Genomic DNA, 27,062 nt, shown 5'->3' on the forward strand with positions numbered 1-27,062 from the left:
CCGCTAAAGACTGGATTGTAATTTCTGGACGGAGATCTCCAGCAGCCGGTGTGGGTCTGTGGAGCTGTTGCGTGTGTGTATTGTGCTCAGTTCATCAGGTGTCTAGCAGCATGACTCAGGCACAGCTCCCCAGGGAGGCCTGCTGGGAGAAAATGTTTGATGAGCTGCTGGGTTGCGGAGCTCCGTCAATACCGAGCCAGCTGCCTCCGAAAAGCCAGAAAACCCCCATCAAAAAAACAACACCACCTTCTCACAGATTTCACATACAGAACACCACCTGTCTCCCGAAAACTTTTGATGTAACATCAGACACGGTTCCAGAACCTTCTGTCAAAGCTCCGCTCCCTTATTGGCACTAATAATGATCGTCACTGTTACTGAATTATGAACGGTGCGCTTCAGACGGCGAGAATCAAAGATCAGAAGAAGTGAACACGCGTTTTTTTCTTCACCTTTTTCTTTCCAAAGAAAGCGTGAGGTGATAAACGTTCGCATAAGAGCCACTCTGCCAAATGGGATTTTTCTCCTCGGCATCTTAGGAAGACAATACATTTTGCGCTGATGTGATATCTGCTCAAATAATGCTCCAGCCTCAAAAGCTGCTTTGGGAGAACCGAAGATAATAGAACGACGCGCAATATGAGAAACCTTTTTGTCGGGATGGCTGCAATTAAACGTGTTATTTGCTGCCATTTGTGTGTTGTGTCACCATTAACACAATGCAAAGTATCAGCCGTTCTGTTTAATGTAGCTCATGAAAGAGTCCTTCACTGAACGCAAGGCGGCTTTGAATTTACTTCATTCAAATATGCACATTGTTCCCACATTAAGAAAGCACAGTACATCAACACTGCATCGCGATAAGTGAATTTACTGCATCATAGGATTTTCTCCAATGTTCTCTTTATAATGAATTAACTAAGAACTGCATAGTTGCACTAGAGTGATGTGTAAAAGTCAAAAACTGCTCTTCATGAATTGAACTTTGTGTTAATTAAAGGAATTTAGGAGACATTACAGTGAATTAGGAATAAAACTGCAAAGGCTGCCTTTATCTAGGTATAGTTTAGTAAGTAGAGTTTAGAACAAATGTTTAAAAGCATAGCAGATCCAGCATAACCAAAACAGATCTATAAAATAAGACATTTCTGAAACCAAAAAACTTCACTCCACTCATGAAAGCCTTGCTCAAAGCTGGTGAAGTGGTAAAGCATGACCAAATGACTGTTACAGGGAGAATATGGTGTTGTTGATACTGGAAAGCAGCCCGTCACCTTCAGCTAGTTATAAGAACACAAGTTGCAACGCAAACCAGGCCTCATTTTCTGTGCCAGTGTGCAAATGAGGGGAGCTCACATTTGGAATGTGACAAAGTGAAAGCTAGCGGGTAAACAAGGCAAACAAGGATTCACATTAGTCTAAAAGTAGGCTAGACTAGGCTATTGCTAGATTTTATCTCTATTCTCCATTGCCTACTCCCTCTGAAACTAACTAAACAACCCTCAGCTGAAACAAACTAGAGCTCAAAAGCACCTGCTTCACAACAGGAAAGAATACCCTTACAGTGTTTGAAGTAATTTGGAGATTGGTAAATAACAGGATGGTAAATAGGCATGTTTAACAGAAGTCTAAATCTTATATCAGATGTTTGAGTGTTTAGAGGTGATCCACTGAGTTTTTTTTTCAGTTCTATTCTAACTTTGAAAAGAATATACATTCTATGTACAAAGGTGTTTGACCACGTACTAATTGACTGTATCTGCCGAAATCCAGGATATTTTAAAACAAGAAGTATCTGTCTCTACTGTACAAGAAAGGCTGCTAAATTCTGGAGCATTACTTTGACAATTTGATTGCATCCAGACTGTGAGAGATATCTCGTCAATTCATCCAGTATCAAAAGTATTGGATACAGCTCCATCAGTCTAGAGAACACAGTTCTAGTTCCACTGCTCCACAGCTCAATGTGGCAGTGCCTTTTACCCCTCTCGCCTATGCCTTCCATTAAACATTGTGCCAGTAGGTTTATGTTCAGAAAGGTCTATTCTCTAGTGCTTTTGTAGAGATACTGAACAAGCTGAGTGTGCGTTTGCACATGTGTACCAGCAGTAGGTACACCTTAAAGCAGATGAATGCATTCATTCAAAGTGGTTTGCAAATATAGAATAAAACTTTATTGAATAAACCTTTCTAGAGCAGACAAACCTATTGGCACAATGCCCAATGCCAGGCGTGGGCTAAAGGGATATAAAGTTTATAAAGCACCCCAGCATTGAGCTGTGGAGCAGCAGAGCTAGAGCTTTGTTCTCTAGACTGATGATGCTGAATACTTCATGCCCACTCTGGCTACAAATGGTGGTCTCTGACTGGTGGGCTCTTCACTGTGTCTCAAAATGATGGCTGTTACTATAGAACTGCACTTTCTGTGACCACAGGAAATCATTTAGCAGGTGGTTGAAGCTCTCATGGAGATCCAAGACATCCCCAGTGTGAAGTGACAGAGAGATGGACAGATCCCATACAGGTGATTATGTAAAAGATGAGCACCGTCTCCCTTACTTGATGGAAAAACCCATATTGCGATGCGCTGCACACTCTCTATATAGTCAGACTTTATATGTGGGATTGGCAGGTGGCTGAAGACTGTGTGAAAAGCTCATTTAAGTACACTCTTAAAAAGTCAAAAGAATAAGATATTCCGAGCACTCTTTTCTTAATCCGAATTCCCTTTTAAGAAGGCAGACAGTGATTTAGCAGATAACATCATTTTTTGGGCATGTTTCTTAAATTCAAAATGCTATCAAAAGCGAATGTGCGTCTGAAGAACGCGTCCTAAGTTTCACTGGCTAATGCTCAAAGAGCAAATTCTGTTTAAAGTCGCTGCCTAACTTTCTGATATATTTTGGATTAGATTAGCATCATTAAATATTGACTAATTTGTTCAAGTTCTTGAATAGGTATGCTGCCTGCAGTTTTTCAGCATTAGTTGTAGTTTTAACACCTGATGAATGGGTGAGATAACAATACTAATATTTTAAAATGAACATATAAAAATATGTTTTTTTACACATGAAAGTCCAGAACAGAGTTCTTACCCAAGTTTCCTAGTTTTGTTTTATATATTATATACATTTGGTCTGGTCGATTTAGTTCTGGTTTTACACTATATTTTAGTGAGCGTCTTAAAAGACTTTTCTACGTCATGTTGTCATCACCTACATGGGCTGCATCTCCCTATACTTGACACTGATTGATGTGTAGAATGTTGTCAGTTCAGCGAGATGCCATCAAAGGTGTTTCATGTGCCAAACTCTTCTCCCCTGTTGGAACCACCACCTTTCATATGCATGCACATCACTTGGCATAAGATATTACCTTTGGATTCCATTTATTTCTGTTTATAAATATAGGGGTAATCTCCAGCATAGGTTTTTTTCCACCCATATGTCTGCATAAAGAGCATGCAAATAAAGGAAAGTTGCATTTCAGAACAGCAACAGTCTGTTTTCTTATTTTTTTGTTTAATAGGCGATGATATCATGCCTTAATGTCCTGTAATGTTTAAAACATTTAACCATCTGGACCATGGTTCAGTTGATCCAAACCAAGACCACCTCTTTTGATCGGACGACATTTTGGTCTTTTGGTTTAGACAGTGGTTTGCGGCACCTTTCACACCTGCTATGGAGCAAACTAAAAATCTGAAGCTCCCAGACCAAAAAGGTAGGTGTAAAAGCACCCTGAAAGTGTGTTTTACTGCAAATTTTTGAACAGTAAATGCTCAGTTCTAACAGACATCAGTTTTGTGTGTGTTTACATGATTAAACATGTGGTAAAAGATTGTGTGACTTATGACCCTGCATCTTTGATCAGTCGTTTAGTGTGCAAACCCCAATCACTAAAAGATTTCAGCACTTTTTGTTGTGTGAAAACAATTACAATGATCTGATAACTCTAAAAGTCATCTAGCGAGAAGCTGGCATTGTAAGGCATGTGCTTAATTTACCTTTCAAATGCAACAAAAAATAAAAAGCAACCAGTAAGAAAACAAATCATGTACTGTACGTGTACTGGCAGTCTTAAAACACACAATTAAATCAAACAATATGTTGCCACAGTTTGCAAATCAAATTGACAGAAATGTGTGTATGTCACAGAAAAAACATTCAGATTATGTTTACTGCCTTAAAACAAGCAGATTAAACTGACATATAGCTAGCTAACTTTATCAGCATCAGAGTGAATTATATTCCGTTCATTAAAAAAAAGATTATGATAAGAATATGATTGATGATGGGATGTTTGTGTAGGTCTAGGAAGGCAAACTTCCAAGTAAGAAGAAAGAAGGAGAGATCAGAGAAATGTTGGGGCCTTTGTGATTTTTGCTATAAGCACTTTTTACAGTAAAGCTTGCATCTTGCATCATATTTGACTGAACAATAAAAAAGCAGCAAAGTGCTTCAACAGCACCTTGCAGGCAACTGGAAAGAGAATAAATACTAAATGGAATTTGGATTGGCTGGACTGAAAAAAGTGCTTTGAGCAAACGTCCAGCTTTAAAATGATGTAACAGTGAATGCACTTGATTCAGCTAAATCAACATTTGTTCTATATAAACCCAGGTTTATCTTTGTTTGTCTTACAGTTTATTTACTTTTTAATTTGCAGTTTTTTTGGTGATGTAATACATTTATATATGAATATATATCATTTATAAAGATCAGAACAGACTTTGCTAGGTGTGAAAATACGTGTCGCCACATGAACGAGGTCCTGTGACCATGGCTTTACTGTGTTGATGTCCCCAGAATGGGAGCTCAAACTCAGCATGAGACAAATCAAAAGCCACAGAGGCAAACACAGATATGTGGTTGCGTGCCGTGCTAGGCAGGGCTAGCTTTTATCATCTTTTCTCTCAATCGTCTGCTCCCTCTAAAACAAACTCAACTGCCCTGGCTAAACCAAACTGAAGCTAAACATACATTAGAAGAGAAAGTTCTGGCATGTTTCTTTGCTGGTAAAGCTTGCTAAAAGCCCATCACCCCAAAAGTGCACAGCGAGAGAACAGCAGCACGAGTCAGTAACAATGTGGAACAATTACAGCATGAGAGTTACAGTGTTAAAGAATGCTATGATATATGGATTCTGTGTTAATCAGTGAGTCTTAATTAGTCAATAAATCTGGGCAGGCCAAAAAATCTTGCATCCTGTGTGTGAGCGAGCATTATCCTTCTGAAAAAAATGGCAGTTGCATGCAGTGCCATGAAAGGTAGGATGGACATGTGGTTATATGTCAGGTTGTCTTGCACATATAACTAAGCTCCTAGTGTCTCCCCGTATTACTACTAGGGGTGACCAACTGTCGAATGCGATGGCTCCCCAGATCATGACACCAGCAGTTGGGGTATTGTGTGTCGCCCCACAGCAAAGGCAGGATATAAACATTCACCAGGACGCCTCCATACTCAAACCCAACTATTACTGGATCACAAACAGAACCTGGATTGGCTGTTAAAGATGATAGAGGCCAGGCAACAGCAGTCCTTCTTATTTCTAACAGCAACAGCAATGCAAATGCAGTTGATGGTGGATAGCTGAAGGCTGAGAAGGCCAAGGTGCTTCTCTTAATCCAGTGATGCTCCCCCTCTCAAAGTCAGTCTGTCAACTGGGCAAAATGTCTTAAAGTGTGTCATAGAGACATGTCTAGCAGTCAATGATCTCTCACCAAGAGGTACACCACCTAAAGTAGCCTCAAAAAGCATTTTAATAAAGCAGTACAGAGCTGAGAAGCATTTTTGCATCCTCTTGTGGCAAGACAGAGTGTCTAATCAGATCACACCTGTAATCATTTATTTATATATCTGCCTGAGACACATCTGCATGCTAAGTTTTAGAGAAATCTGAGGTGTGCCATTGTTTTATTTAGTCACTGTATTTACTTATACACCAAAAACAACTTAAAATGCTTTGAGAGACTGTAAAAGACAGCATTACCTTTTTTTTCATTTTTAAGTGCAGATTTTCTTCGCCTGGCACCTAAAGAAACACCAGCAGCTAACTGCACACACACACACGCACACTCTGACACAGAAACAGCTACACAAGTTCACAGTTACACAAGGTGTTATTTTCATCACTTAACACATATCCTCGCTGACTATTTGACCCTGTTGTCTCATAGAGCCCAGGTCTATTCCTGGTATGCGAGTGTGGTGCTATGCTGACAGGACTCAAGCCTGAGCTAAAAGTTGTTCGTGGATGTTTTGACAGTTTTCCATAATTACCCTGAGGCATGCTGTCGCCTCAGGTGTGGAGAGAGAAAAAAAGAAGAGTCTAATACGTCCTAATACCGTCCTCTGCTTATCGTACCAGCGACACCCAAATCCCGGACGATCAAACAGAACATGAGTTTCACACTAACACTTCTGTGGCTTGGGCTTTTTCGGCCTTGTTGACACGGGCTACAGGAGTTAATAGGTGGCCGGACCCTGTCCAGTTTAGCGAGCTGGAGAAACCTATATCTGATATAATATAATATATTCTAAGAATCACACAACCTACGCAAAGTGCCTTCTAATGAAGCACAGATGTAAGTGATACAATGCCAGAAGCAGAAAGCTGCTTGCCAGAGGACTAACACTTTTTCCACATTAACCTTGTTACTCATGTAGGCCTGATAATGTGATTATAATAGTAACACTAATCATCTGTTTGCTGGCTAGATATGGACTAATGGTAAATACAGTGCAAATTCATTCAAAGCCACTACAGATAATGTGAACATGTGGTGGTGTGTATTACGTGGTTGGGTTCGGGAATCTGTGCATTTACAGTAGAAGGTGCCACAGAATGCATTTATTGAGAATTATAAGCTGTAATGTGTTGTAGAAATAGTCAGTAGTTTTACAAGCTTATTTACAACCTAACATGTTTGAAACAACAAAAAGAACAAATCAGTCTGACTTTACCTGACTTGCATGTATTAATGTATTTGTATTATTGTCATTAAAACAATACAATGTTTTAATACAATGTTACAACCTAAACAGTATTTTTTGCATTTTGCTTACTTTTATTTATTGGTATTTTATTGTCTTTTTATTTATTTAATTTTGAAACATATACATTAAATGAAAGGAGATTATTAAGAAATACAGGCTACTTGAATTTCCTCGGCAACATCCTAACCAATGTGAATACCTGTGTGTTCCCACTGTTCTTTTTTTTAACACGGTTTAAAATATGGTCACCCTGTCCTTCTACATTCCTCCACAGCCTGACAGTGATTTGGAATCGCAATGCATTCATTTTTCTGCACTTTTCTTCTGCTGTAGACATATTCCTGGGAAACACTTGCTGTGTGTGTGTGGGTGAGCACTATCCTGCTGAAAAACTATCCTGCCATGAGAAACAGGACACGTGGCCAAAGGATGTCATGCACATTTCACTGAGCTGGGATGGGCAACTGTCATATGCGATGGCTCCCCACATCCTCACACCAGAAGTTGGAGAAGTGATTTGTCAATGAGTGTATTCCTATAAACTGCTAATGGCTTAGCATAGGTAGCTTGTTAGCATAGAATAAGCTAAATCTATATTTGTTGCAATTGTACTATGCTAGAGAGAGAGAGAGAGAGAGGATTCACTTATTAGTGTTGGAATATAGAACATCGAAGCTTATATGAGAGATGTTGTGAATGGGTGTGTTTTCTACATGTAATATTAAATTATGATAAGATTAACTGTGTCTGTATCATTAAAAGCAGAAACAAAGAAATGTTTTGTTATTTTTCTAGAAAGTGAGGCTTTCATCTTCAGGTCAAGCCTTTTTTAACTTTTTATGATTTTGAAAAGATTATTTTGTACGTTTTTGGTATAAATCGAAATAGTCACAGTCACAGAGGAAACATGCCAGCATGTTTATTAATAAAAAGAGACAGGGTAAATGTACAATGCTCATCATCAATCTCAATGTTGAACAATTCTGCCAGGATAGACAGTCTGAGTTTAAGAATCCATAAGCATATATATTTTTAAATCAATTTAACTTTGTGAATGTTCAATGTAAAACAGTGGAGGAACCTTTAAAGGTTCTTTAAAAGGTTTTTAAAGCAACCCCTAAAGGTCCATATAAAATGTTGTACCACTGTTACAGCTCCTTTTCTAATTTTCAAAGCTCACTGTAGGTGTGAAAAACATCCTGACAGTTCATCCATAGTCTTAACAGGACAGCTTCTAACATTATCTGTTCACAAAAAACAAAAACATGTTGACAGTTTCACAAATCAGCTGAAAAAAAGGAGAAGACTGCAGAGATTGTCTCTGCAAGGTCAGTGGTTTTTGTAAGAAATTAATTTAGCAAAACTTTCTATAGCTATACTTAATATATACTTTTCTAGCTTTTTGTTTTTGCTTTAGTTATAAATCCTAAAATCAGGCACCAGTAAGTAAAAAAAAGCATAATTTATCTTTGAAATGAAGTACAGGCGGCTGTTGTTGAGCTCGTTTGGCAGGATTTGAATTGTCTTTCTCTTTGCTGGACAGAACATGGAAAGATCATGGTTCAGTAAGTATTAGTGAGTTAAGACCGGTAAAAATACTAGTGTTGCTGATGAATTAGTCAGAACCAGTGCTACTCTTTTTGGTTAAATAGAAATAGTACCTGGTTGTCTCTTCCACCTCCTCCTACCACCTCTCAGCAAAAATGTTCTTCTGGTGTTCTTGAGCTTCATTCTGCAGTCTGTGGTTCATATCTTCACTGTTGGTTGACCAATTATTCTCACAGGGGTGGTCAACAGTGACGGGTGTTATGTCCAGTGAAGTTTTGTGGTCATGTTTCTTGTTCCTCCTGATAGTTGTCCCAGGCCTGCCTGTTCAGCTTTATACTCTGCTGAACAGAGTTCTGGTTCATAGAGCGAACATTGTTTGAGTTTAGCACTCTATTGAAGAACATTTTTAATAGTTTCATACATGTGTTTATATGTAGCGCCTTTTAGAGCTTTCGTATTGTAACTATATTCATTTTTATTTTTATAAAAATTATTTAGATTATATATTTATAAATAACTATTAGCTAATTAGCTAGTCATTTTTACATTGTTTTGGTCAGCCCAAAATAATTACATAATCAAATTATCGTTCAATATGTAGACATAACCTCAATAATTTTACTTATGGAGGCGAGCCAGTTAATATGATTAAGATGTTATCTCAACTTTGCTAAAAGGTATTTTTATTAGATTTTTATTACTGATTTATTTATTTTATTTATTTATATTTATTTATTTGATTTGATCATTTATATGGCAGAAAATATACACCTTAATATAGCCCTTTATTGCTTTTATTGGCAAGATCAGCATGTTAAGGATGTTATTTCAAATTGAATGCGTAAATATTCTTAAGATTTAAATGTTTGTTTAAATGTTTTTTATTATATTATTAAAAATAATTAAAAAAAAAATCTAAATATTTTAAATGTTTAAGGATGACAAGGTACAGTATTTTGATAATGACCAACACTAACAATTTTTTTTTTTTACATTTTACAGCATCACTACTGTATAATAAATGAATCTCTGAAAGCAATATTGTCAAAAATCACAGTATGAAATAGATGATAAACATAGATACTCATTTTATCATCATACAGACAGAAGTACATCTTATCATAATTATATACAGACACTGAAAGCTACAGACAGTTTATTATGTGGCTGAAATGCACTGAAAAATGCAGCCAGGCTAAAATGCTAATATGCTAACAGTTGGTTACCTTGGTTACCTAGTCAGTTGCGTGCTAACATTGAACCTTGAGTCTTTTTCAGCTCATAGTGGTAAACAGTAAATCTGTGTCTGTAAAGATGTAGTAACTGATACCAAGCGTATAATGTGTTAAATTGTTTATTTCCTCTAGTTTATTTGAGTAGAGTGTATTAGTGAACTTTTTAACGTTTATTTTGCTCCCTCTTAACCTACTATTCTGTGGTACTGCTCTGCTAGCTAAGCTAACTACATAGCTAACGCTACGTAGCTAATGCTAGCTAACTGCACTGGAGAGGGGCACCTTCTTTAACTAGTAAGCTTATTATTACCAAAATAAAAAACAATGTAACGTTACATGAAATTTTTATATATTTTGTTATCCAGCAACATTCCTAGATAAACATTACTAGTTATAAAGTAAGTTATTTTTTTACTTATCTTTAGCTAGTTATTTTTATATATATTTTCAGTCACCCCAAAATAATTACATTATCGAATTATTATCCAATAAGTGGACAGAACCTCAGTAATTTTAATTATGGAAGCGAGCCTATTAATCTGATTGAGATGTTATCTCAACTATGTTAATATATACAGCTCTGGAAAAAAAATAAGAGACCACTTCAGTTTCTAAATCAGTTTATCTGATTTTGCTATTCATAAGTAACGTTATATGTTTGACTAAAATGAACATTGTTGTTTTATTCTATAAACTACGGACAACATTCCAAATAAAAATATTGTCATTTAAAGCACTTATTTGCATAAAATAAGAAATGGCAGATACAACAAAAATATGCAGAGCTTTCAGACCCTTAAATAATGTAAAGAAAGGTTTTTCAATTTGGTAAAATAAAATAAAAATATCTACATTAAGTGGTCTCTTTTTTTCCAGAGCTGAATTTTAATTAGATTTTTATTATTAATTTATTTGAATTGATTAATTATATAAAAAAAATAAAAATTCAGTATGCAAAGATTCTTATAACTAACTCTCATCTTTTATCCGTGGGGTAATTTTGACCCCAGCAATTGTAACCTCCAGAAAATTATAATATATTGTAATATAATATAATATAATCATTTAAATTGTTACTTATTTAATTATTTCATGTCATAATGACTTTCACATCCTCCAAAATATGTGTGGGTAAAAGGCTGATATGTTTTACCAGTATATGTTTTATTCAGCTAAAACAGCCTGAAATGAAGCTGCACCAAAATGCACATTTTAAAAGTACTTTTTAGCATGCTCAGTACAATTGCACATTCTCACTAAACATATAAAGACTTTTACGCTCACTTTAAGTATGTTAAGTATGTTTTAAAAATATTGATTGTATACAATCATTTTACCATTCACAATTTACAGTGTTAAAATAAATGACCTTTAAAATAGTCTGTTTGCTGTGATAAAAAATACATTACAGTTAAGTGCAGTATTGTTTAGGTAATGCGATTAAGTGTTTAGTATTTATACTGCAAAATGTACTACAGCAACTTTTTAGATAATTGCTGCCAGGGGGTTACTGTATATTTTATATTGAACTTTTTTATATTGCAGGGCGGGACACATGACCTGGCACCTACAATCAGACCTCACTGGTCAGTGTTCAACCTCACTCACAAGACAGCACCTCACAACGTATACAGATGTGAGCATTTCCAAGCCATTTCCCGAGGTAACACACCTTGCACGCATGATCCATTTGCATGCTGTTATACCATGACTTTTTGCACATGTGTAAATTAATGCATTGGTTTTTGTGACATCATAAAAGCCTTAAATTCCAAGCTTTTAAATTTCACTAGGCTGCTCGTGCAGTCTAGTGTGTCCATATATGTGCAGATGGCCTGAGGAGTGAATGGCATGTGTAGAATCTTAAGAAAAGCCTGCTTGTTTATCTTTTTCTTATGTATTCTGAAACGCCACAGGAATATTGTTTTTCAAACCAGACCCCTCTAGGGCAGCCCCTCCAGACGGACCACAGTTTTGTGTTGGGAGTTAGGGTTGAGCAAAATAATGTGGACCATCTGGGGGCCCTAAGGACTCACTTAAAAGCCACTGCCACAGAGCAACTTTTGGTTCCCTTAAGAGATTTTAATGGCCAGTTCAAATTCTAGAGTGGAAGGTTCTTCTGCAACAAAAAAGGGATCTTTGATATGTTTAAAAATATGTTATGAATTCTTTAGGCTTTAGCAGGGAAACCAGATGCTGGAACTGAAACATTTTGGTTTATGTGTATGAACAGTCTTTTAATAGGAATATTTAACGGAACAATGGTGTGTAATGTGAAGAAAAGAGTCCCTTTTGTTCACTTAACTATTGGATACAGGAAATCCAGACATCACTGGCAAGTCACTTTTTATGTTTTGTTCAAAAGAATGTAAAAAATTGCCAAATTTATAGATACATCTTTAAATCTATAAAACACTTATTGACACTTATTCACATATTAAAGTGTTATTGTGGTTTATGCATTCTTAAAGCAAGACCTATGGGATAAATTTGCTGCCTTTTTTTTTAGCAATCCAGATTCTGGATTCTTTAAATACAAAAATAATAATAAAATAATTTGTTAATGAATGTATTCAGTCTTTTTGTATTTAAAGTTATATATATATATATATATATATATATATATATATATATATATATATATAAAACACATTCCTGCATTTCCTTGGAGTTTAGGGGATCTTGTCAATATTGAGAAACATGTCTGCTACGTTAATAGCAGGTGGCAAATAAGCAGCATGGAATCCTTGGATGGGTGAACTTCGCCTCTAGGCCATGGTGTTAGCAACTGCCATGTTATGTGTGTGTAACACAGTGCCTGTGCTTGGCAGGTGTGACATAGTGCAGAAAGAAGGCCAGTTAAAACGCACACCAACACACACACACACACACACAATCACAGTGAACCTAGAGGCAGGGCTGAACAAGAAATTCTGAATATTTCCAGGGTGTTGTATTTATTCGACTGAAGGTGCTTTTCTGTTTAAGTGAAATAAGTATTTTTTTTTAATCTGCAATTAGGATGCTTTTTATAATTTCCCATAGTAAAAAGTACATTTATTGTGCAAATATGTGCAATATATTTTATTTTTTCTTATTAAGACCTATATCCTACATTGTTAGACACAAACACCTGGATTGTAACTCACTGGCTCTCTCACAGTAAGCAGGATGAAGATTTTCCACCCTCAAGACAGTGCTATTAATACCGATATTGCTTTTGGTCCTCTGTATCACTGACACTGTGTTTCATTTCAGGTAGATTTATAAAGTCAGAGGTACTATTCTAAATTGTACATGTTGCAAAGTGTTTTACCCCTTATAACTGACAGACCATTTTAAAAAAGACACACAGTAATGTAATGTAATGTAGTAATGTAAGATAGCAGGATATAGATACTCCACAAGAGGGTGCAATTAGTTGTGATTCATATAGATGCTGCAGTTGCTTATTCAACTGCTAGATGGCAATAGGGACCTTACTGAATTTCTGCCTAACCCTTAAGACCCTTAATACAACTAACTGGATATCCCTCTTGAGAGTGGATCATTCAGCTCACTATAAAGAGTTTTAACAGTTCAACAATAGTATTAAAGTTTATTCAGCATGGGACTCTCTTTGTTGGTGTTTTTTTAGTACCAGCATTCAACCAACTATTCAACTTTGAAGACGGTGCTTTATTTTTTTAGGAAGTGACCTTCCAGGAGCATTCCCTTATAATAGCACTCTAACTGCACTCTCCAGAAGTGCAATCTCACCCTCAGGAGACCAGCCCCGCTGACTGATACAGTTCACACTGTTTCCATGTTCTTATCTCCAGATTTCATCAGCCCAACTGCTGGTGGTTTGTGATCGGCATTCCGAAATCCAGGTGTACATCAGACGTTCCTGCGATGCAACCGGCTGTGCAACACAGTCAAGCTGAAGCTTAGGAAAAAGCTATACTTCAGACAAAAGCAGGGCATCTACTGCTGATATTGTAAATTGTAAAAAAAAAACTGCACAGTGATACAGTACTGGTAACAGTAAAGATTCTTAAATGGTTCTGAGCTTAGATATATAACTAAGTTTCATATAACTTTTAAGACATAGAGAATCTTGTACTGTATGTGGACATCTTGTAAACCTTGTATTCATAATGCAGTATAAATGTATTTCCATATATATATACAGTCATATAAAAAGGTTTGGGCACCCCTATTAATCTTAAACATTTTAGTTCTAAATATTTGGCTGTTTGCAACAGCCATTTCAGTTTGATATATCTAATAACTGATGGACACAGTAATATTTCAGGATTGAAATGAGGTTTATTGTACTAACAGAAAATGTGCAATATGCATTAAACCAAAATTTGACTGGTGCAAAAGTATGGCCACCCTTATCATTTTATTGATTTGAATACTCCTAACTACTTTTACTGACTTACTGAAGCACAAAATTGGTTTGGTAACCTCATTGAGCTTTGAACTTCATAGCCAGGTGTATCCAATCATGAGAAAAGGTATTTAAGGTGGCCAATTGCAAGTTGTTCTCCTATTTGTATCTCATCTGAAGAGTGGCATCATCGGCTCATCAAAACAACTCTCAAATTATCTAAAAACAAAGACTGTTCAACATAGTTGTTCAGGGGAAGGATACAAAAAGTTGTCTCAGAGATTTAACCTGTCAGTTTCCACTGTGAGGAACATAGTAAGGAAATGGAAGACCACAGGGACAGTTCTTGTTAACCCCAGAAGTGGCAGGCCAAGAAAAATATCAGAAAGGCAGAGAAGAAGAATGGTGAGAATAGTCAAGGACAATCCACAGACCACCTCCAAAGAGCTGCAGCATCATCTTGCTGCAGATGGTGTCACTGTGCATCGGTCAACAATACAGCGCACTTTGCACAAGGAGAAGCTGTATAAGAGAGTGATGCGAAAGAAGCCATTTCTGCAAGCACGCCACAAACAGAGTCACCTGAGGTATGCAAAAGCACAAAAGAATGTTTGTGGCGTTTCCAGTTGGGCCCCACATGGGAATGTTTTCTAGGTAGGGACTCCAAAGAGGTCCCTGTCTGCAAAGAATTATTTTTAAGTATTATTAAGAATAGTGTCCAATATGATGCTGGGATTATATGTGCCATATATATTATATGTGTGCTCCATTAATTATTGGTACAATTTTGTTACTGTGTCCCTATTTAGCAACTTTTTTTTCTCAGGTGTCAAAATTTTTATGTTGATTGCTGACAAAAACATCTGTTCAGAGGCAAATCAATGATCACTTTGCACTGGCACAGTCGTGTAGTGTGAACTGCTGAAAGGTCACCAAAGAGTGCTTAGCGAACATCTAGCAGGTTTCATATCTAGACCAGTCGGCAACTGTGATTCAAGAGCAGTGACTTCCTACAAATTGTTCTTGTGTACGTTTAGTTTTTCGCATTTTTGGAGACCAGCCAGTTAAGTCGGCGATTTCCCAAGATCATGACCTTGTGTCACCTAACTGTCATATAACGTGAAAGCCACAACAAACTCACGATTATAGCACAACCAGTCGTGTTATGTGAAGAGAACAACAATCTGACGACTAATAAAGTCATGTATTAGGTTAGGTTTTGCCCAGCAACAGTGGCTATGATGAATCTTACGAAAAAAAGGAAGACCTTTTGCTACCATTGGACAAACCTTCTACTCTTAAAATCTGTACACTCCCACTACACGTACACACTATACATGAATGGCACCTAAAGGAAGACAGAAGCAAGTCCCCCCCCATTGATATTAGGTGAGAAGAAGCTGAGGACTCGGTGGATGAATGTTACTGCTGGAAACAACTTGCCACCAGGACATAAGTGTAAGTCAATCTAGCTCATATGTTATTATGTAAAAGGAAATTGCTTTAAAGATATAGGATTGGATAGAATACATTTTACTAACATTTTTCTTTCAACTAACATAGATATAATTGCTATGGGTGTTGGCATAACATCTCATAAATTTACATAACCTTCCCTCAAACTCTGGCATAGATTTAAGTAAATACCTGAGGACTTTGTAACAAAGGTTTTTTAGCATGCATTTCTTTTTAGCTTACATTTTTTTAAAAACACTTATCGGGTATTATTAGCAAAATGGGTCTTACTGGCTTTTATTATTATAGCCATTTCATTACAAAAAGTCTATCATGCAATGCCAGCGCCTGTTAAAGGGTTAAAAATTAAATCTGGACTGAACACAGAATCATTATATCTGTATTCTGAATACGCATTTCTAATGTATGCCTACCCTGACCATTTGTCACGAAATCTTCACACTATGCAAAAAACAGCTTTCATTTCCAAATGGCGTACTTTAGTTATGAGGTTTTGATGTATGTGTTTGATGTGTGTGAACTCCGGGATGCTCGCCTCTCCTCTCTTTTCCCTGCAGTGCTCCCAGCCTGGCATTGACAGGCATCAGGAGATACCAGCAGATCCAGGTCAATTCAGCAATGCAACCAAACCTCTTCAGAAGCGTGAACCCACAACCTGGAACACTGTATCAGAACTGTCTGCACTAACTAAGTGACCCCAAAAGCAGGGATGGGGTAGCTAGCTGCTTTGGTAATGTATGACTGTTTGATGGAAATGTAAAAGGTCTGATAATAAAATACAGAAACTGTAATTTTACTGTTGAACAATTACACTTACTGGACGAACTGGGCATCCAGTAGGGATGGGACAAAACATCAATATCAAAAATGGTGCTCTAAAGTTCCTATGATTCACCCCACCCCAGTTTGTCTACCCTTTAGTTACTGCTTCATTACTTCACATGGTGGCATTAATTAAATGTACACTGTATAAGGTGAAATTCTGAGACCAAAACTGATAACAGTAAATCCATAATTCCTGGTATTTGCTTATTTATGAGTATTTTATTCTCTTCAGTAATGTTGTGAAGTATTTTACAGAATTGTCTTGCGATATATCGAGTATCATAGAATCACAGTATTGTGATATTGTTATCGTGGGAAACACATCGCAGTATGTGAGTCTACCAAACAAGTAGGCAAGTCTGGTTCTACCTCTTGTTTGTCTCTGGTTGCAAATTTGACAACATGGCAGACATTTTCAGCTTTATTTGTTTAATACAAAAAGGAAATAAGTATGTTAACCATGCTTCTTTAGAATTTATATTCTTTGTAAAAGTCAGTTTAGTTCCTCATGCTTCAATATAAATGTTTACAAGAGTGTGTTCAATAAAAACTGCGAAACACAGTAATTTGCAGTAATTTCTGAGGACAGCATGTTATTACTGTGTTCACAGTGTCTTATTTTCACGTGCCAAAGACTTATTATTTATTGTTACCATGCCAAGATAAATCGTTTTCTATTCTAGGCTACCTTTTATCATGTCACATTAATATGACATTATTTAATTACACCAGATTAAATTAAAGTTTGTTCTGTTTCTTATTAAATAATAGTACAGATATTGAAATACACAAGAAAAACTCAATGCACATTTGGTATGATTTCTCTAACTGGCTATAGAAAAACAGCAAACCCAGTAAACAACAGTAGAACCCAACAGAGCGACATTTACACCTTCAGTAATGAATTTACACATACAGTATTAAATTAACATCAGGTCCAACTAGTAAACTGAACTGGAGATCTTGAGAAATAAAAGCCTCAATAACAATCCAACTGGCTAAATTCTCTACTCTTCCATCCTTTATTATTCTAACCACCTTCTTCGTCCCCTTCTCCTCTTCCTTCTCAACCTCATTCTTTCTATGCTGTCTGACTCCAGATCCTCATGGTTCCCAACCATGAAACCACCACCCCTCCCCCATATTCCCATACCATTGTATCCTTCCTCTCCATCCCCTTCTTCACTCGTTATTTCAAGACCACCCCCAACCCAGCCACCCCCAGTATTGTAGTCTTGCAGGTGTCACACATCATTCTGTTGATCAGTAAGTGGCTCATAACAACTTCATCACTTCTCTTCCAAGTAACGTCACAGCTCTGAGGTTTTCTTTTTTCTTGTTTTTTTCTTATTAGGGGTGGGGGGCTGGTGATTTCATTCAGACATAAACTGGACTAAAGTGTAGAACAAAGCAAGGCAATCGTCACAGGCTGAAGGACTAGAAAGGACATATATACATTTAAAAGGGTTTTTGGTTTTGTTTAAATAAAACATCCATCTCTTCATACAAACACACACATATACACCCATAACTACCAGTCTAGCGGAGATGAGCTGCTCTTCAGTATCAACAAAATTATATTTTCCTAATTCCTAAATTTGGTTTCATGTGCTGGAATCATATAAATTATTTGTGTATTAAAATTATGTAAATTTTGTATGTGTGAATAAAACGAGTCAAGCTCCGTTTTGTAATGCCAGATATTCTTTTGAAAGAGCATCCTCTTTCATCCTCTCCATCCTTTCTCTGCACCCTCCTTCTTCTTCTGACAATTTCCAAAAATGATACCCTCCACCTTTCCTCTCTTTTCCTTCCTATCTCTTCTCTCCATCCTCTTTCTTTCTTTCCTCTTCAAAGCAACCCCAAACCATCCACCCCCAATCTTCTGTTGCAGGTGTCACTCAGGTGGTTAATGTAAATTTTGGCAATGTGAATATACAAAGTTAAGACTGTTATGTTACAGTTTTGATGATTTTGGAATGTTGTTGCCATTTTTAAAAAAGCAACATCCTTTTCCAATTTCTATTTATTTATCTATCCTGCTCCTCCTTCCTCTTGTCTGCTGTCTAACCTTAAATCCTTCACAACATCAGTTCCCAACCATGATGCCCCTCACTATCCCCCTGCTTTTCTACCCTCCTCTATCTCTCCTTGTTTCTTCAAAACAACCCCCAACCCAACAACCACAGCTCTGATGTTTTGCAGGTGTCATCCTTCATTCTGCTGCCTGGTAGGTGGATATAGAGGAATTTGTCCATCCTCCTCCATTTAGTGTTACAGCTCTAGGTTGTTTCTGTCTTGTTTGACCCATCTAGTTGGCTGGGTTTATGTAAATTCTGGAGGTGTGCATACAATGCATAAAGACAGTTATGTCACAGTTTTAAAATTTCTGGACATGGCCCTTATTTCGGGTTTGATACTCATTACTTCAGATTTTCTTTTGAAAGTCCAACACCCTTTTTCATCTTTTATCTATCCATTGTCCTCTTCTTTCTTCTCCTGCAGAGTAAATTTGATGATTTAAATTTTGGTGTAAAATTATTACTAAAATTAAAAAAAAAATTGTACTTCTTTCTAAGATGTCTGACTTTATATTTCTTTCAACATTAGTTTACAACTATGGTACCATCCAAAACCTAGATTTTTTTTATCCTTCCCTCTCATTCCTGTTTCTTCAAAACCATCCTGAACCACAACCCCAAGTCTTGTAGTAATGTAGTCTTGCAGTCTGGCAGTCTTGCAGGTGGCACCCTTTATCCTGCTGCCCAGTAGATGGGTCTTATTGGATTTATTAATCCTCCTCTTTTTAATGTAACAGATGCTTGTTTTTTTCTTCTTTCTCTTGTGTAAAGCTAGTCCAGGTTTGAATACAACAAAGCAAGACAGTTATGTAAAATTTTTGGAATTTGCTTGTTTTCCAGTTTTGTACTGGTAATGCCGTATTTAGTTTTGAAAGAGCAACATCCTTTCCCCTTTTTCCTTTTGTTTCTTGAAAACCACCACCAATCACATCCTCCCCCAGTCTTGCAGGCGTTTCTTGTCACTCCACTTTGTAGGTGGGTCTTAACGGATTTGTCTGCCCTCCGTCAAGTAACTTAACTGCCCTGGGTTTTTCGTCTCTTGTTTCTATTTCTTTATTAAGCTCATCCTGGACATGGACTAGAGCAGGGGTCGGCAATTAAGTTTGGCCGCAGGCCAGATTTTTTCCAAGCCATTACATGGCGGGCCACAAGCACTTGGGCGCGGTGGCGGGAGGGCGCTCTTAAAATGACAAGCAGACATTCAAGTGGGCTGATGTGGGTGAAATCTGTGGACTGACCATTGGGGGCGCTATTAATGATATACCTGTTTGTTAAATAAAAAAAAACAAACGAATAAAAAAAAAAAAAACAGAATAAAGAAGCTAGCAGTTATCTAACAGCCCGTGGCTCTATCAAAAAATCTTTAATAAAATTTTCTGTTTTGGAAAATTAAGTTTCTAAATAAAGAGCATTTTTGAGACGGACAGTCCGATTTTTTTTTTTTCATTATAGTTCAACCTCACGGGCCAGATGTTTCTTGCTTGCGGGCCGCATCTGGCCCGCGGGCCGCCTATTGCCGACCTATGGACTAGAGGATGAATTGAGTATACCATTGCTGCGTAAAGGACTCGTTTTTAGGGGATATTTTTCTTCAAATAAACCATCCCCCATCCTTTCAAACAAACACACACACACACATCCATAACTAGCAGAGCCTGGGGGCAATGAGCTGATCTCCAGTATCAACAACACCATATTCTTAGATTTTCTTTTTAAAAAGCAACATCCTCTTCCATCCTTTTTCCATCCATTCTTCGTCCTTTTTTCCAATGCTGTCTGTCCTTAGATCCTCACAACTTCAGTTCCCAACCATAACAACCCTCATCCTCCCCCTCTTTCTTTTCCCATCCTTCTTCTCCCTCCTTTCGTTCCTTCAATCCACCAACAATCACATCCTCCCCCCAGTCTTGCAGGTGTCACTCTTCACTCCACCTTGTAGGTGGGTCTTAACGGATTTGTCTGCCCTCTGTCAAGTAACATTGCTGCTCTGGGTTTTCCTCTCTTGTTTCTATTTTCCTATCCATACATGGACTAGAGGATGAATCAAGGATAATGTTGCTTGAGGAATGAGCTAATCTCCAGTATCAACAACACCATATTCTAATAAAGATGCCTTCACATTTTACCAGCTTTGACTAGAGGAATAAATGTTACGAGACTGTTGTGTCACAGTTTTGGAGTTCTGGAAGTGCCTCATTTTCCAGATCTGCATTGGTTACGCTAGTTTTTCTTTTAAAAGAGCAACATCCTCTGCCATCCTTTTTCCATCCATTCATCGTCTTCCTCTTTATTTTCTATGCTGTCTGACTTTAGATCCTCACGACGTCAGTTCCCAACCATAACACCCCTCATCCTCCCCCTCTTTCTTTTCCCATCCCTCCTCTCCCTCCTTCTTCAAAACCACCCCCAACCACAACCACCCCCGGACTTGTAGTCTTGCAGTCTTGCAGGTGTCACTCTTCATTCCGCCCTGTAGGTGGGTCTTAACGGATTCGTCCGTCCTCCTCCAAGTACCGTTACAGCTCCGGGTTTTTCCTCTGTCGTTTCTTTTCTTTTTTTTCTGGAGCTCGTCCGGACATGGACTGGACCAGACTGTAGAATGAAGCAAGCGGATCGTCGGTGCCGGGAGGACTCGTTTTTATAACGGAATACTTTCTTCAAAAGGGGGATTTTTTTGTTCAAATAAACCATCCCCCTATCTATACAAACACATAGACACACAAACGCTATTACAAACACACACACACACACACACACACATACACGTACACCCGCACACACACACACACACACACACACACACAGGCACGCACGCTCACACGAACGCAAGCGCGCACAATGTCCACAGTGTCTGTGCGTTTTTACGCAGCCGCGGCGCAAATTTCCCGTCTTTGATTTTTGCCATCATTAGTGTTATTATTGTTTTTAATTCAGGCTTTATCCTCGCTCGCTTTTCTCGTCGTTGGACGGAGGAGCCAGCAGCCCGTCATCCAGCCTCTTCGCCAACTTTCCCCCCCTCCATCAGAAGGCATGGATCTATCGCGGCTCGGTTCGGTTCGGCTGTGCGGTTTAAGGATTTTTAGGGCTCTGTGGCTTCTCTCCGCCGCCGCCTTCCCAGCCGCGTCCCTCGGCTCCATGCTCGACTGTCCGCCGACCTGCAGCTGCTCGCCCACCGAGATCCACTGCAATAAGTCCGACAGCGGCAGCTTCTTCCCCCTGCTCGCGCTGCACGACACCGGGGGCAACAACGGCAGCGGCAGCGGCGACATCGAGGACCTGTTCAAGAACATCTCGTCCATGTAAGTGGACTAGCTTTCAGCTTCTCTTTCTCTCTTTCTCGTCTTTTGACCATGTTGGTGGACCCACCAGTTTGGTCTTGCTTGTTGTACTGGTTTGACAGATACTATCATGTTGGTTGACCAGTTTGTTCTTGTTGCTCAGTTGATCATGCTGGTCAACAAGTTTGTTCTTGTTGTTCATGCTGGTCAACCAGTTTGGTCTTGCTGGTCGTACTGGTTTTACAGACATGATCATGTTGGTCTACCAGTTTGGTTTTGTGGATCTTGCTGCACAATCCATTTGGTTTTGCTGGTTGTACTGATTTGACAGGCTTGATCATGCTGGTCAACCAGGGGTTTGTCTTGTTAATCATGCTGGAGAACCAGCTTGGTCTTGCTGGTCGTACTGGTTTGACAGATATAATCATGTTGGTTGACCAGCTTGGTCTTACTAATCCTGCTGGTCAATCATTATGGTGCTGCTTGTAAGGCTGGTCAACCACCATCAGTGTCATTCTGGTCATACTGGCTGTCTAGCTTGATTAGGTTGATCGTAGTTGTAGATCAATTAAAACATCAAACACAAAACTCAAACAAAACATACCTTATACTGGTCAAGAACTAAGCTGGTCATCCAGAATAACAGCACAGGTTCCATGCGCCAAACTCTTATTTTTCAACAAAGCAAATACAGCTCAGTATACGTAAAGTTTCTTTTGTTTCTTATTGCAAAATAATTCACCTGTAAGTAAAAGCCGAAATATATAAGAAAATCTGAAATTTGAAGGTGCCTCTTGCTTGCTTTCCTCTAACTGTGGCCTATATTCTAAATACAGCACATAAAGCACAGTACAACCCACAGTACCAGAGCTGCATTCACACCTACGATAATGAATTCACACATACAGTAATAAAGTATCGTCTTCTTTTGGGCTAGATATCCTCCTCCTCACTTGGCTTGAGCTTGAAGAAATGAAGCCAGTAAGGGTAATGTTTAGAAACTCCAGTCTTCTATATGGCCCAGAACATCTGAGATCACTTTTATATAAGGTACAAATAGCCTACATATGTAATTGTTATTTGTACAGGCAATGTGCTCCACAAGCTAAAGAATGGAGGATAGTATGCGAGTGGTGAAATGAATGGTGTGCAAGATCTGTCCTAGCTCTTCTAGTCCTCCAAGATCTTCTTCTTGCTGAAGTTTCAATGTGACAAAACTCAACGCACCCAATGAAGGGTGGTGCCACGTGTATTATTTATATAGTTTTATAGAATGCTTATTTCCATTATCGAAGGAGAATATAAGATGTTTTTCACTCAAGAAATGGCAGAAAAAGCACTCAAAGCTGAGTGATTCTGATCTTCATACATTACTGAGTTCTTAAACCAGACAATCAAACCATTGCATTTTCTTCGTTTAAACTGAGGGGATGATGAGATGATTCCCACACAATCCCACTTTACTCCCAAATTAGACAAGCACCTAAGCCTATAAGCTTTTGTTCCACAGTAAAACAGAAGAATCATTATTTGCTTTAGCTTTTTTGGGAAATGTGAGCACGAGCACGTTACATAACGCTCAGCATCCATCCACAAGCGATGAGAAACGTCCTGTTGTTTTTCCCTTTCAGCAACAAGTCTAAATCGTAGGAGGGCAGAAGAGAAGCAGAAAGCAGCAGTTTAGGTTGTCTGCCTGTGTCTTCAGGGCTGTCTTCTTGCTTTTGCTCAGAGCCCTTGGCAGATAATAGGGAGTGCCGAGAAATGAGAAAATAGCTCCCAATTTGATACAAGGCTGATCAGAGCTTGTGTTCTCAGCAAACCTGCCTGCTAAGTTGTCACTAAGGAGTCACTGACGTTGTTGGTGGAGCTGGGAGAGAGTACAAAACCAATTACTGTACCGAGGGAGACGGATGTGCAGTTGCCTTGAACTGCCGCCTGCTGAGCTTCAGCAATGAAACAGAGGTCCACCTGTCGCTCCTGCAGTTCGGTGCGGCGGATGTGGGTGCGTTCAGAGCTAAAAAGAGTCTGCTAAGGAGGAGCATCCTTGTCACGCAAAGAAAAAAAAGCAAGAGAGAATATTTGTCAGTAGGAGTGAGCAATATGATAATGTGAGTTCAGTTTTGCGATCAGTTGCAGCATGGTATATATATATTTTGGTGCACATCATGGGGGTTAGGTACTTTCAGAACTCCGACCAACTGGAATAAAAAAAAAAAAGAGGTCTAAGAATGACTTCCAAATGTGAGTGAGCTAAGAATTGAACCCAACTATTTCAATGGATTTAACTCATTCAATGATTTCCATCAAATTCCTTAATAAGTTGCTTTAAGTTTAGCTTTGGTAACTTTGACACGCAAATTGCTGTACGGCTGTCTGGCTGTATGGACCTCTGAAAGGACAGACCAGCTCTAAAGACCCAAAGCTTAGGCCTAGAAATAAAAGAAAGAGAAAAATTGCCTTTGCAGTCATTCAGAACTGAACTGTAGCAAGTATGTAATTATCTGGCATAATTATGCTCACTTTTGTATTGTATTGCTTGTGTAAGTGTGACATTGCATAATTATATTTACCACTGTGTTTATGTTTGGCCACTTAGCTAGCATTAACGAGTTAACAGCACCAAAACGGAACACTTTTTCCAGACCAGACTTCTGATCATACCCATTTTGCAAGGTGCAAATGTGGCTTAAGGAATATTTTTAGTAGTCCTTTGTATTCAGTAGTAAAATATATGTTGTAACCCATCACCAGTGTTATGGTGTTGGATGATACCAGGAGTCGGCAGTGTTACGTTTGGATTATCTGGATGTAGTCCTGCCCACTTTGTATGCCATACAGATGGTTATGGATCATTACAAATATAAAAAAAGATTTAGTACTTAAAAGCTGGACGTGATACCGGTTATTGATTATTGGACTATTATTGAAGTCCCACAACAATATTGATTTTTAGTCTTACCAGCATTAATAGATTCCAGTAATGTAAGTAATTGCATAATGCCATTTGCTTTGGTGCTGTTTTAGGGGTCCTTATTATTCTATATAAGGGTTAAAACAGTTAAAGGTACAATATGTAATATTTTCCTACAGGTATGTTTACCTAAAATTGGTCATTTTACATCTCTCAAAAAATACTTATTGTACCTTTAAGGATACAAAACTTTAAAAATCTAGAAGCAGGGATTAAACCAAACAGGGATTAAACCTTGTGTTGGACTACACAGCATTTTGAATGGAGATTTTTGATTAAAAGAAAAATATAGTCTGGGACTAGGTTTAATTCCCTAGGTTTAATTTGTCCCATAATACCCACATAGTCCATACTCTCTATATGTGGAAACTAAGCAGCCCATTAAACCATCCTGTTATGTTTTAATTCAGAGAACTGCAGTAATCTTCCTGGTTCAAATCGACCCATGTTTATCTATGTTTAACCAATTGAAGAAGCTAAAAATCAAATTTCTTTATTAATGCTTATGATTGCTATAGCATTGCTTTAGTTTATTTTATATTAAAAAATAATGTTAAATAAAATTTAAACCATCACCTTTTACAGATCATGGTTTGATCATTTAATTACACAAAACATCTTTTTTTGTACTTTAACATTCACCACATTTATTTTACTAATTCTTATTTTATTTTCGACTTTTTAAAAATGTATTTGCCCTTGCAGGCTGGGCACGTTTTCATGTGTCTCTTCAAACACATTTAATTAGTCACTTTCCATTAAAATGTTAATTGCACTAATTAAGCCCGGCAGAAAAAAAATCTTACGACAAAAATTATGCAAAATTCAAAATATTTTTTACTGGGTTTTTACATTTGAAGCAGTACAGTTTGACCCACAACATAACAACAAGGTTTATTTAGATATATAGTTTTATTATTTAGTCAGTTCATTTAGTTTCATGATCTCACAAAAACCCAAAAGCACTTGCATGTTACCATATATGGAGTTAGACTGATGTAGGCTGTATATATATATATATATATATATATATATATATATATATACAGCCTACATCAGTCTAACTCCACCCATTTACATTAAATATATTAGGACGTTTTAGCATGGACTGCAGCATAGACAAAGCAAATCAGCCAATAAGAAAGTATAATTCAAGGCACAGTAACAACAACATCCTGTTTAATTCTGCAAAATTAACAAAATTAGGTTAGAAATAACAAAAATGGATATTTTAAATTAAGTTTTTATGACATAAAATCTCAAACCTCAGATGTGGGCCTATGTGTGTCTATCCAAACAGGTCAAGTGACCTTGTGTTTCAACTTGAGCTACAACCAGACTCTCTCCAGGCATTGAATCAGGATCTGATGCTGGAAGCTGCTGCTTGGTAGCCGTTTAATTAATCTGGGTGCCCCCCTGTGATCTGCTAATGTGCTTGATTCATCAGGGTAAATTATTATCAAAGCAACAGTAATGTATTTATCATCAAAGCCACTGCAGTGTGTTTAGATAGCTGACAAACCACTCTTGGAGTTTGTCTGTCATTTCAGGGCCAAGAGTGGCAAATCTACAGCTAATTCACCTTTCAGTAAACAGACACATTCGCTTAGTTCCAAACAAACATATTCAAACCAACTCCACTACTGGCTCCCATTCAAATTTTGCACCTAATAGGATTAAAAGAATGTCACTATAGATCATCATATTTTAGTAGCAAATTCACTGTTCACGAACATCCCGAACCCAATTTCTAGTTAGTGTCAGAAACAACTAATGGACTATTCAATTAATTGCCAACTGATTTGGGCATCAATTTAGACAACTAAGTGTGTTGACTTTTTTCTGTTTAGGTGTCGCACCTCATAGGATTGAAAGAATGCAGCTATAAATCTTCAAATGGTTACATTAGTGAATGATTTACCATAAATGTGGGAAGTTAATATGCAGAATTTAATATATATATATATATATATATATATATATATATATATATATATATATATATATATATATATATATGAAAAACACCAAAAAAGTGTCCACAGTCTTCTGTGTTGAATTATGTTACTGACAACCCAGAGATAGAAAAGAGCTTATTTGAGTTCAGCACATTGGACAGCGCCAGGAAGGGAACTGAGGAGAAACACAAACGGGTCATCACTTCTGGTCCTATAACAAACAGTTCCTGTAACTTATTAGTAGGAACTATGATTTTGAGAAAATATTACATAGAGATTAACAAAGTGTCAATATTTTAATGCGTTATGAT

At 37.7% G+C, this 27,062-nt stretch overlaps 1 protein-coding gene across 3 annotated transcripts in view; it reads left to right on the forward strand.

The window, feature by feature from the left end:
- Positions 1–9,816: 9,816 nt before the first annotated feature.
- The window catches only part of ntrk3b (neurotrophic tyrosine kinase, receptor, type 3b), a 185,017-nt gene continuing 167,771 nt past the window's right edge, over positions 9,817–27,062 (forward strand). Inside the window, exons 1-2 of one of the 3 annotated variants that reach the window (XM_049465843.1) lie at positions 9,817–10,078; positions 11,330–11,447. Coding sequence is in view for 2 of the 3 variants with exons in the window: in XM_049465842.1 (XP_049321799.1) it covers positions 21,575–21,843 (269 nt within the window). In the remaining variant the exon portion in view is untranslated. Of the gene's footprint in view, positions 10,079–11,329; positions 11,448–20,978; positions 21,844–27,062 lie in introns of those variants that run through there. The other 2 variants (XM_049465842.1, XM_049465841.1) reach the window with 2 other exon arrangements.

This window comes from Astyanax mexicanus, chromosome 16 (assembly GCF_023375975.1).
Source record: "Astyanax mexicanus isolate ESR-SI-001 chromosome 16, AstMex3_surface, whole genome shotgun sequence".
Classification (NCBI taxonomy): Eukaryota; Metazoa; Chordata; class Actinopteri; order Characiformes; family Acestrorhamphidae; genus Astyanax; species Astyanax mexicanus.